The following is a 12598-nucleotide window of genomic DNA, read 5'->3' as shown; positions in this document are numbered from 1 at the left end:
TCTCCACATCTCTGTTTTGAAAGGGCGCCCCTCTATCCTGAGGCAGTGCCCTCTTGTCCTAGACTCTCCCACCATGGGAAACATTCTTGCCACATCTACTCTGTCCAGGACTTTCAACATTCGAAAGGTTTCAATGAGATTCTCCCCTCATCCTTCTGAGTTCTGGCAAGTACAGACCCAGAGCCATCAAACGTTCCTCGTATGATAACCCTCTCATTCCTGGAATTATCCTTGTGAACCTCCTCTGGACCCTCTCCAATGCCAGCACATCTTTTCTAATGTGAGGAGCCCAAAACTGTTCACAATACTCAAGGTGAGGCCTCACCAGTGCCTTATAAAGCCTCAGCATCACATACTTGCTCTTGTATTCTAGACCATGAATGCTAACATGGCATTTACCTTCCTCACCACCGACTCAACCTGCAAGTTAACCTTCAGGGTGTTCTTCACAAAGACTTCCAAGTCCCTCTGCATCTCAGATTCCTGGATTTTCTCCCCATTTAGAAAATAATCCACACATTTATTTCCAGAGTGCATGCCCTTGCATTTTCCAACATTGTATTTCATTTGCCACTTTCTTGCCTATTCTCCTAATCTGTCTAAGTCCTTCTGCATCCTACCTGTTTCCTCAACACTACCTGCCCCTCCACCAATCTTCGATTCATCCACAAACTTGGCAACAAAGCCATCTATTTCATCATCTAAATCATTTATATACAGCATAAAAAGAAGTGGTCCCAACATCGATCCCCTGCGGAACACCACTAGTCACTGGCAGCCAACCAGAAAAGAATCTCCTACCAATCAGCCAATGCTTTAACCATGTTAGTAACTTTCCTGTAATACCATGGGCTCTTACCTTGGTAAGCAGCCTCATGTGTGGCACCTTGTCAAAGGCCTTCTGAAAGTCCAAATATACAACATCAACTACATCCCCTTTATCTATCCTACTTGTAATCTCCTCAAAGAATTCCAACAGGTTCATCAGGCAGGATTTTCCTTAAGGAAACCATGCTGACTTTGTCCTATCTTGTCCTGTGTCACCAAGTACTCCATCACCTCATCCTTAACAATTGACTCTAACATCTTCCCAACCATTGAGGTCAGACTAACTGGTCTATAATTTCCTTTCTGCTGCCTTCCTCCTTTCTTAAGGAGTGGAATGACATTTGCAATTTTCCGGTCCTCTGGCACCATGCCAGAGTCCAATGATTTTTGAAAGATCATTTCTAGTGCTACCACAATCTCTAACACTACCTCTTTCAGAACCCTTGAAGGGGAATATGCAGTATCTGGTATCCCATCTGCCTGCTGCCCTTGACCTGAAAATGTAAAAGGACAGGATTTTGGGAAGTGTCAGAGTAGTTTGGGTAAATATCTATGGTACATTTTATAAACGTCTCCCAACCTCCCCTTGTCACTGCAGTATGTACGTATGTGGCTGATCCAGTTGAGCTTGGGTCACTGGAAAACCCCAGGATATTGGCAGTGAGTCTCAGTGACAGAAAATAGATGGTTTGACTCTTAATATTCTGAAAAGGTTAATGTTTGACACATCACTTTCATGAAAATAACTTGACCTATGCCTAAATACTGTCAAGGTCTTACTGTAGGATCTGCTTTATTTGCCAAAACTACTCCAAAATGAATTGAAATAGTCAAAGTATTAAATGCTTCTCAACTTATTTTATAACTTTACGTACACAGAAGCAACCAGTTAATGAAGCCTGTCAGCATCCAAAGTTGAAAGTGAAAAATTCCTCTCCTCGCATCGAAAAGCTCCAGGTGTGTTTCTGGGAATATTTGCAACTGGCGTACGTTGTCTGTGGGGTAAATGATATGTAGCACAGTTACACGATAAAACAACAGGCAGCAGAAACAACAGAAACATGATAATGACAATATAATGGGTTCATTAGCATCACTAGGTTTCTATTTTGACTGGTGGATCCTTTTAATGAACAAGATTTATGAGAGATGTCATCCACAAGGAGAAGGCATTCTGAAAATTTTGTTCTCTTCCAAAAGCAGTATGAACTGCCTTAAAACAAATTAAATTTGTATGCTTGTTTGCAGCCTTAAAAACTTTTTCACTTGGCTACTTGCTAAATATTTAATTGTATACTGAATACTTACACTTGATGTTATAATTTGCAAATATTCAGAACTAAGAAAATATGATGTATTCAGATGGTGAACTGCTATGTGATGTCTAATCAGCAGACTTGGTTTCAGTTAACAACTGCACATCTCTTAAAATTTAACGTGAGCAGGAAAACCAACAGCCACATGATTTTTCTAATATTGACCATTCAGGTTTTTAACAACACTCTAATCCCGTTCAATGCAAGACGAACTTAGCTTTTTGTTCCTCGGTGATGAGAAACTATAGAGAAGTAGAGAGATTTGGAGGGCCATGTTCAGATTGCTAGTGGAGAGGTAAAAGAAAGAACTTGGAGAGAAAATGTACCATAACCTTTATCTCCTTCAATATTTAGGCTACCTTACATCTCTCCCCGGCTGCTCTCATGCCTGGAGGTGGTCCAAAGAGCCCTTTAAAACCTTCCGCCTCGCCTTTTGCTAGTCCTGTTTCTACTCCTGAAAGCCCTGGAACACGCTCAGTATCCAGTGAATCAGATGGAACTCCAGCTACAGCTGACCAACCCAGAGAGGCAGAAACTTTGCAGAGTTTGCACAAGGTAAATTCAGAGCACCAGGCTGAGAGTTGAATTCATTGGGACTCTTTTCTTGTACTTGGGGGTTGGGGGGGTGGAAGATCACTGATTAACCCCTCAAGTATTGTGTGCCGTTCAATGGCTGATCGGTGCGCCTATTGGTACACTCTCTTTTCTCTTGTGTCCCTTAATATTTTTAGTTTACAGTATCCATTTTAAAATTAGCCATTGACCTAGCATCAATCGCTGTTTGAAGAGGAGTTCCAAATTGCTATCATCCTATGTGTGATTTTAAAAAACAGTGGATTCTGGTTAATTGGGCCATCCGTTAATCGGGGCGGCCACTTACTTGGGACGACTCTTAAAGAACAAAAGCTAATCGAGAAAGTAACCAGGATTCCCTTTGTTTATTTGGGACACTGTGTCACTTAAGTAGGACAGGAGTCTGTTGCCAAACGGTTTCTAATTCGCGTCAGTCGTGTGCACTTGCCAGACTGTGAGACAGTACACTGCTTGAGCAGTTCTTAAGTAGCGTCAGTTGTGAATGTTTGTGTCCAAAAACCTGTGATTTTTATCACTGATAGCTGGCAAGAAATAAGCAGCAAGACTGTTTGGAACAGTTTTGCTCGCTGTGGCTTCAAGCATTCAGGCGTGGAGATGCCAGAAGTGTCTGTGAGTGAAAATGAAACGATTTCACTACTTCAACAAGCTAGGTACTATAAAGAGTTAGAGGATCTTGACAATCATCTTGAATATTACAATGAGAATTTAATATTTGGAAGATATTATTAAATTATAATATTAAAATATACAAATTATCAAAAGCATTTTATGAAGGTGCCTGAGCTGATTTTGTTCATTTATAGTCAGTCAAAGAACACGGCAATGTACACTGAATTCCTTCGATAACTATTAGTTTTATAGTACTGTCGTAGTTTTGGTAGTGTGCTAATTTCTGTATTTCATTTATATGCATAATTTGTTACTCAGTTAAACTGTTGTTTGTCTTTTTTATACATTTTTAACTATTTCCATGAAACTTTAGCTAATTAGAGCAGCCGCTTAATTGGGCCAAAATATCCCGATGTGTCCCAGTTAACCAGAATCAGTATTGAATGTCTGGAATCCACTTCATTACTCATGGAAGGTTTGTAATTGGCATTACCAGCTGATCAGGCCGAGCAAAATCCATTGCTTTCAAAGCCAAAGCTGTTCACCTTAGAGCTGTAAATGTGCAGGGTCACTGAGCTGTGAAACAGAAGTAGAATACACAGAAAATATTGAGCAAAACTAGTCATGTCTTTAAAAAACTTGAATTCATGGCAGCACAAATGATTAGAGAGCCTTCTAGTAGTCCCCTGGTTCTGATCTGAATTGACTAAGGTGAGCTTGTTAGATAGCAATGTGACGAGGAACAGGATCTGAATGTTCGTATATATGGATCAGTGAAAGGTGGATAGCTAAATGGATGTTGGCTTTAAGGGAGCTGTGTTTCAAAAATGAGGAAGCAATGTTTTTCCACAGAGAGAAGCATGCAGTAACTGATTGGTTTTAGTCAGCCTGTCTCACTCACAGCGAGTTGCCATTCTACTCCACCTTCTGCCATCAGTTTTACTGAAGTTGCAACTGGGTCGATGTAGTCAGCTCTTATTCAATGAGGCCACTCCTGCCAGAAACAGCAAGTGCTGTCCCTAGCAATGCTTTGACACCAGCTGAGCTGCGCCTCAGGGTGTCAGGATGGTGAATGCCATACTCTATCGGGGGAAACGAAATGTTAAAAATTATTAACAGGAGGTATCTGCAGACGCTGGAAATCCAGAGCAACACACAAAATGTTAAAGAAACTTAGCAGGTCAGGCAGCACCTATGGAAGTAAATGTGAGGACTCTTCATCCAGACTGCAAAGGAAGGGCCAAGGTGCCAGAATAGAAAGTTGGGGGAAGGAGGAGCAGCTGGAAGGTGATATGTGAAGCCAGGTGGGCCAGAAAGGTAAAGGGCTGGAGAAGAAACAATCTGACAGGGGAGGAGAAAATTGATTTGTGTTGTTAAAATTGTCTTGCAGTTTACAAATAATTCATGCTTAATATTAGAAAATATTTTTAAATGTAATTAGTTTTTTAAATTAACATTAAACTATAATTTTAAAAAAGTTTATATTATCTGAAACTCCAGGGAGGCCTAATCTCTCCATTTAATAAGAACTGAATCTACACCAGATCTAACTTAGAGGTGAGAGGCATAGACCTGATTCATGCCACACTGGAAAGCAGTCAATAAATATTTATCAATCTGTTTATTCCCATCATTTCATATCCTGGATTTGGCCCGGATGCATTTCAATTGTTTTTGGTTTGGCCTCCTTTAGAATCGAGCTCGTCTATCGATAAAGCGCCGCCCGCCCAGCAGGCGATTCAGAAGGTCCGTCACTGATGACGTGGGGAACTCCGGCTCTTCGGAAACTGAGCAGTTGGACAACTCAGCCAGGCAAGAGGAGCCCAAACAAAGTGGAGCATCAGAGGAAGGGAATGATGAGGTTTTTATTGATAAAGTTCAAAATGGAAATGCCCACTCCTCAGCAGAGGGAGAGGCTCATACCTCACCTCACCTCTCAGCTGACCATTCATCTGAAGAACCAGAACACGAGATGCCCAGTGACCCCTTGACTTCTCAAAGCCAGGAGTCTGAAATATGTACTGCTAAACAAGATGAGAATGTCAAAGACAATGATATTGATTCAAAGATTACTCTGGAATCTGCAGATAAAGATAATGAGACCTCTGATACTATTGTTCATAACCCAGAAGAAAGTGAACCTGTTGTTTCTGAGATGTCTAATGAAGAACTGAAAACTGAAGAAGTAAATGCAACAGACATTGAGCAACAGGTTGCCAATGCTGAGGTAGGTGAGAGGGTTTTGTGAACCATGTCACATCTCTCCAATGTCTGATCAATTTCTTAACTCAAAAAAACTTTGCTAGCAATAGTCAAACACTTTTAGTTCAAGGAATTTTAATATTTTCTTCTGGCGGGGATTCTAGTACGAGGGAGGCAGCAAATTTGGACCTTTAGCACACGTGCAATTATTGGACTTCTTGCAGGTCAGCTGAATCTTCTAGGCTTTCTTGTAGTTCTTTCAAATTTCATTTATCTTGGGTAAATTTCCTGTCCCCTTTTAAAATTCAGATTCCCAATATTTTGTAGATCTTTTATTTTCTCGTTTACAATTAAAATAAAAAAAGAGGCTAGTAAAATCACTCTTTACTTTTACAGTATAATCACATCATATTGGGCTGCTATAATCTCACATTTCCATATTCTCTTACAACAGAGAAAGAGAGGCCATTCGGCCATCAGGATTGTGCCAGCTCTTGGTGTATTTGTGAGAGTTCCATTCTTGCACTTGTTTCTCTTTCTTTCATGTCCATCAGCTCTTGATCTAATGAGTCTCTGAGGAGTGAGGGGCCATTCCTGTCAGAAACACCAAGTGCTACCCCCACCTCTTCTGCCGCTTTAGACGAGGGACAATTTACTGCATCAGTACATCATTGCGATGTGGGAAGAAACTGGAGCACCTGGGGAAATTCATGTGTTCATAGGGCGAATTTAGATTCATAGTTATTTGTACAGAAATAGACTCTTCGGTTCAACTCGGCCACGTTGACCAAGGTGCTGTCTTGAGTTAATCCCATTTGCCAGAATATATCCCTCATCCCTCTAATCCAGGGGTTCCCAACCTGAGGTCCACAGACCCCTTAATGACATTGGTCCATGGCATAAAAAAGAATGGGAACCCCTGCTCTAAACCTTTCCTATCCCAGTATCTGGCCAAATGTCTTTTAAATGTAACTGTATCTGCCTCTGCCAACCTCTTCTTGCATCTCTTTCATTAAACTCACCATTCTGCTGTGTGGGAGTGAATCTTGCCTCTTAGGCTCCCTTTGTCTTTCCTCTCCTCTCTCACCTTAAACCTATGCCTTCTAGTTTTAGGCTCCCTTCACTGGGGGGAAATACTGTGACTATCCAACCTAACTATGCCCTTCATCATTTTCTAAACTTCTATAGGTTACCCAGCCTCCTTTACTCCAAGGTAACAGTCCCAACCCATCCAATCTTACCTTTTAACCTGAGCTCTAAAGTTGAGTTAACATTCTGGTGTTTTTTTTCCCTAAACCCTCTCCTTCTGTTAGCATGGTGACTGGAACTCAGATGTAGAAGGATTCTTCAGTGCTGTTTTCGTAACAATTTTGCTTTAGCAGTCAGAGTTTTTAGTCATGAACTGGAGGACTGACGGACCACTCTTAGTCTGGCCTCTACCCTTTGACCTATTCGGCATGGGTGACCCTACCAAGAGCCAAAGCATAAAGCCCAGACTCCAGACAACATAACTCACTGGTTGATTGAGGGACGCAAGCCTCCAAACCCAACGGCAAGGGTGTGGTCCTCTGGGAGGATTTTCACACAACTTAGGAGGGATTTTGGGCCCATTGATTCTAGCTCGACACACCAATCAACTCCATTAGCCTAGTTATTTTCCCTGTTATCTATTCTCCACACATTTTCATCACTTCCACCTCAGATCCTACAACTCTCGTACACAAGGAGCAACTTGTTGCTGAACTAACCTACCAACCCATGCCTTATGGAGTATGGGAGGGAACCAGATCACCCTGGGGAAACCACATGGACATGATATGTGCATATTTCACACAAGCAGTACCAGATGTTGGGTCAAATGTGGGACGTTACAGCTGTGAGACAGCAGCTCCACTAACTGAAGGGAAAAAAAACTGCCTGAGGAACGTAACAAGTCAGGCAGCGTCTGTGAAGTCAGAGGGATAGTCGAGACCCTGCCTGCCTCAGGCCTATTGAGGGGAGAAGGCCAGTATAGAGAGGTGAGAGAGGGAGTGAGGCAGCTGCTAGGTTAAACCAGCTGAGGAGGGAGATGATGGGCAGATGGCTGCAGGAGGTGAAGGGGCAGAGTTAGGGAGCGATGGGTAAGATGTAGGAGTGGGGGATAAAGAAGCAGATGAAGCCAGGTGTGGGAAAGGAAGGATGGGGGTGGAGACAGATGTCAGATGCTACAACCAACTTAGTAAGGTCAATGCTAAGTGGAACCAGATCAGGAAGGGATGTTGGGCAAGTGGAACTAGTTGGGGGGGTTGTGACTCTGTGTGGCTGCGTCACTGTGCTGTTCATTACTTGAAGGCAAGAAGCCCATAACTTCATGGTCCTACTCCACCAGAATGGCAAGTGAGTTGGGGGGGGGGGAGCTGTTAATCCCCTTCTTACCTCTCATGTCCCTCCAGTTCCCTGTCTCATGACAGCTTCCTCCTTGAATGTTTCATAATGCAAACAGGGCAACAGCGATCTAAACAAACAGCAGCATGCAAGTTACAGAAGCACGTTGCTTACTGTCTGTAAGTGCCTTCAGCGTGCTCTTTGAAGATCTATGGTCCTTTTCTGCTCAATAACACAGGAGGTAAACCAAGCAGTAGAATTCTGTAAAGAGGGCCAGTTCATAATGAGCAATTAGAGCCTAGCTTGATAATGCTAGTTAAAGCAGAGTTGTATTGCTTTGTTTATTGGAAGGGTTTTCCCATGTATAACCATCACAAATCCAAAAAAGGAAGTTCGATGTGAAAAAGAATATTGGAATTTGGTTGTGCATAGTGATATTTGGGCAGGGTAAACTGTCCTTGTATCTGGGTTAAACCAGTGGGATTCAATTTCATGTGTATTTAATACAGTCCCCTTTAAAAGAAAATATTTCTTTTGCAGGATGTATCTTCCGGAGCAATTGAATAGTGAGGATGTGATTCCAACCAAGTAAGCGTTTATTGGAGACCTCTCGGCTTTGAAGCAAGTTGATTTCTCTTTCCCCTTTCTCATTACAAGTGGAAGGAAACAGATCACTCTTAAAGAACTTAAACATGTGTTTATCTGCTTGGATTTGTGTGCATTCCTGTATCACTTTACTGTACATCCACGCCTATTCTTATGGTCAAGGGTCACACTTGTTCACCTGCCATCAGTTCTCCATATTGCCTCAACAAAGTAAGGTTCCAATATTTAATTCACCGTGGGGTGTCATCCAACAAGATTTGAATTTCCATTTTCAGAAAAGTTTGTGTCTTAAAAATGAGTGTTGGAAATGTACACATGCTAGGTACAACTAGCTCTTAACTACATATGTATAATAAAGATGACTTGATAAAAGCAAAACCTGTTTACATGACAGTTCTATCAATATTGACAACTCCTTTGACTTGAGATTGAAAGATAAGGACGGGACAAAAGTCAATCATTTCCTGAGAACTGATGAGGTTTTTAGATCCTGGGATTTGTTTTCCCCACTTGTTAAAGGCTCCCACTGAAACACGACGGCAACCACTGCCTGACTAGAGTTCCGTAGTGATCTCAGCATTCAGACCCAGCAGGGAGACTGTCAGTGTGCCACAACTTGTATTTCTGGCAAAAGTTTTCTGGATCATGTCTGTTTGTCATATTAGCACTGGGAATGAATGGGCAATCATTTTGATTTGGGCAATCATTTTGATGTTTAATTAGTCAGGTTGTGAGAGGTGAAGGCGACGATTCAGTTACTAAATGTTTTGTTAACAAGATGTCTTTAAATGCCTCACTATTGAAACCAAAGCTTCCTAAATCTACCTAGAGATCAGTTCCAAACCTACCTCTTCTATTATTCTGTCTTGGGAAAAGAAATTTTTCTAAGATCAGCATTTACTGAGCTAGCACTCAAATTAGTTTAATAAATGAGTAATTTCACATGTTCCCAGAGGTACATTCCCCTTCAGTGTTTTCATTTCAAGAGGATGGGCAGACTTCTGTGTGAATGTGACATTAATGTTGCTCCAATCTCAGGAAACATTTCCCGTTCTCCTGAAAGATTCATTTCCCCTCTGTGCTCACCACTAACACAGAAGTGCTTGTGCATCTTTAACCAGGGTAATGTGATGAAGTTTCCACTTGTATCAAGGACCAGAAAGAAGGCACTCAAAGTTAGTCACTTCATCGAATGAAGGCTTAATTATTCGACAATTGTAATTAATATTGTGGGATCTTACTGGCAACCTAATATCAGAAGGCAGAATTTAATCTACTTGCAATGAAAAGGGGCCATTCAACAGTTCATTAAGCTCTCATGGAGCATATCAGCAGGTGACTGAAATGATGTTTGCGTAATTCTTAATTGCTGAGTTAGTTCTTTTGTTTGTGTTTTTAAGAAGCAAGGTACATTACTTGCAGCCTAATTTAAATATGGGAATGATCTTTCTGGCAAGATATTTTCTACAACTTGTTGAAATTCTGCAACTAGTAAAGGAGTTTGAGAGCATTCCATCCAAATTCTGCCTCTCACAAGCATTTTATGATATAGTTGATTTTATAAATAGAATAAAAATCACAGACTTTACCCCGTTGCTGACGTATCTTTTATCCCACAGCATCTGCTGCTTTCCACGGCACTTGGGAGTTTAACCCCTGACTCAGATCTGTATGTTAACTCCCTGGTGCTGCATTTTATTTTATCACTGATGTGAACCAGCTGATGCTGATTTGTCTCCTTGGCATGTGGCTACTGCTTATATTGTGTACTCTTTTGTAGTTCTCTTAGCTCACCATCTTTCTTTACAGTGTTTATATCAGGGCTTGTTCTATTGATAAGAAATGTTGCCTACACAAAACCAAAACCTGGATGTAATGAACATGTTAGAAATTCACATTTGCTGCTTTTTCCACTAAGTAGTGACTACCTTGAACTTGTACCCATACACTTCAATTGTAGTTGTGCACTGTTCATCATCCTGAGTTCTATCACAAAGACCAAGTATACAAGGTTTTTGTTATCATTTCAGTATTACAGATCTGTTCTGGTTCCCATAAACACATGGAGTGTGATGGAGCTCCAGTCCTGTCAATAGTTGTTTTTAAATCTTAAGTGGAGGGATAAGATAATTATGTAGCAAGTAAAATAAACTAGCAAATATATATGGCAGTTGCAGGCTACTAGCAATAGCTTCATTCTGACCTTCTGTTTAAGAGGTCAAATAACATAGAGCACCCAATCCCGTGAATGTGACTTGAGAAATGTGCTGTAGAAAGGATAAACTGTGTAATAGTCTATTAATTGTGCTAAAATGATGGCAAAAGACTGCCTGGATTGCAACATCATGCCAAAATCTAAAACTTGAACTTATGCTAGTTCTTCATTTGAACATTCATTGGGGATAAAACAATCCTTTAAATTTTCCGCTGTAAAGTCTAATCACATCGCAAGATATTATTCCTATTTGGAAGACTTTTTTCCATTGGTGTCTACAAGTAATCTACTGTATTTTTGTGAGTTATCATAACTTACAACTAATTAACCAGTCCTTCGCTAAATAATCTCCTCTACATCACTGTTGCAAATTGATGGTTTTAATTTATTGTGGCAAGATATTTTGGACGGTGTCTCACATGCTGGTTTAAATAAAGAACATCTATCTTCCCAAGTAGAATCTCAACTTTTAAATCAAGAAGAGTAAGTTTGAGAAAGAGAATTAGAAACCATCAGCAGGAAAGACTGGTTTTATTGAGACAACTGGGTAACTGCTTATGCAGCAGAAAATGAGCTATTCTAAATGTATCATTGGGTGTGGATACTGATTTAATAGGAATTTTGTTTTATAATTTTGTCACAAGCTAGAATTGAAAACCTGCATTTTATGTGATTGGTTAACATGAACTATTTGCTTATATCCTATGAAACTCTTAATAGTTTGTATATTTTCAAAGCAGATTATTGAAAAATCTGAAAAAAAATCTTGTGTATCATGCACAGCTACTTAAGGCATTTTTTTTCCACTGTCACTGAAATTGGATGTTGATAATTAGATATTCCTTGTAAAGGGCATATCATTTGGCTCCAGTGGGATAGTGGTGTTATTGGATTACTGCATTGGTGGCCAGACTAATGGAAGGAATCAGAAATGGATGACTACTACCAACAATGTGTTCTTGTACCATGGTACTAAGAAAGTATGTCCCTTGATCATGCCAGATAATGTGCTTTTATTCGAATAATAGTGCTTTTAGTGAGATGGTGACTCACAATGAGAACATTAGATTTACTACTGCACCAATTAATGCAATATTTTGCAATTAATACTGTATTATATAAGAGTTTCAAGCAATAAATTTATGAAGTGTTTATATACTGCAGTATATTGAACTTGGAGTAAAGAGTGTGCTTTCTACTATTTTGATAAGATTTATGACAACTGCTGGTTTTGTATGCTTTTAACAAAATAAAAGCATAATGAAAAATTATGAATCAAGATTTCAACCTTCTTTTCAAAGCAAATGTTTCTTCTATCTCTGAAATATCTATATTTTAGGAGAGAGTGTTTTTTTTTGCATTTTTCTGTACTTGTGCTTATAAGTTGGTTATGATGACAATAAGATATTTCCTTGTGAAATCTAAGATGTATATCTTCCACAATTATTGAGTAAGACAGAAGATGTGGAAGTTGAAACCACCAATTTCTGATGCCCATAACTTTTGGTAGAATATTGGATTTGCTCTAAACTGTTCGAATCTGCACAGCCTGGTTTCCAAATTTTGCCACCCAACTTCCACTAGGTTTTGCAATTTCCACTCTGCAACTATTTCTACAGATGTTACATTGTGTAATTTGTAACGATCCACTCTAAAGAAAAGTTTGCCTTTTGAGTTAGGACTCCAACTACTACAAATTAAAAAAGGGGAAAGGCCTTTGCTTAATCATTCATCTGTATTAACACAGGATCTAGCTTGCCATGTTTTCCACATGCCATTTCTAGTCAACATTTTGGACTGTAGGAAATGAAATGTCTGTGCCTTGTTCTGCCTTTTCAAATGGACTGAATTTTACTGATAAAAG

General features: G+C 40.1%; 1 protein-coding gene across 2 annotated transcripts in view; it reads left to right on the top strand.

Moving 5' to 3' along the window:
* Positions 1-11956, top strand: part of LOC134347509 (capZ-interacting protein-like) — a 56591-nt gene extending 44635 nt beyond the window's left edge. For both annotated transcript variants that reach the window (XM_063049845.1, XM_063049846.1), the window contains exons 4-7: positions 1708-1785; positions 2499-2699; positions 5041-5574; positions 8454-11956. In XM_063049845.1, the coding sequence (XP_062905915.1) occupies positions 1708-1785; positions 2499-2699; positions 5041-5574; positions 8454-8480 (840 nt within the window). In that variant the 3' untranslated portion in view covers positions 8481-11956. The remainder of the gene's footprint in view (positions 1-1707; positions 1786-2498; positions 2700-5040; positions 5575-8453) is intronic.
* Positions 11957-12598: the final 642 nt, after the last annotated feature.

The sequence above is a fragment of the Mobula hypostoma genome, chromosome 6 (genome assembly GCF_963921235.1).
Source record: "Mobula hypostoma chromosome 6, sMobHyp1.1, whole genome shotgun sequence".
In the NCBI taxonomy this organism is placed as follows: domain Eukaryota; kingdom Metazoa; phylum Chordata; class Chondrichthyes; order Myliobatiformes; family Myliobatidae; genus Mobula; species Mobula hypostoma.
Note: the sequence above shows the minus strand (reverse complement) of the source record. Positions and strands in the feature narration are given on the sequence as shown.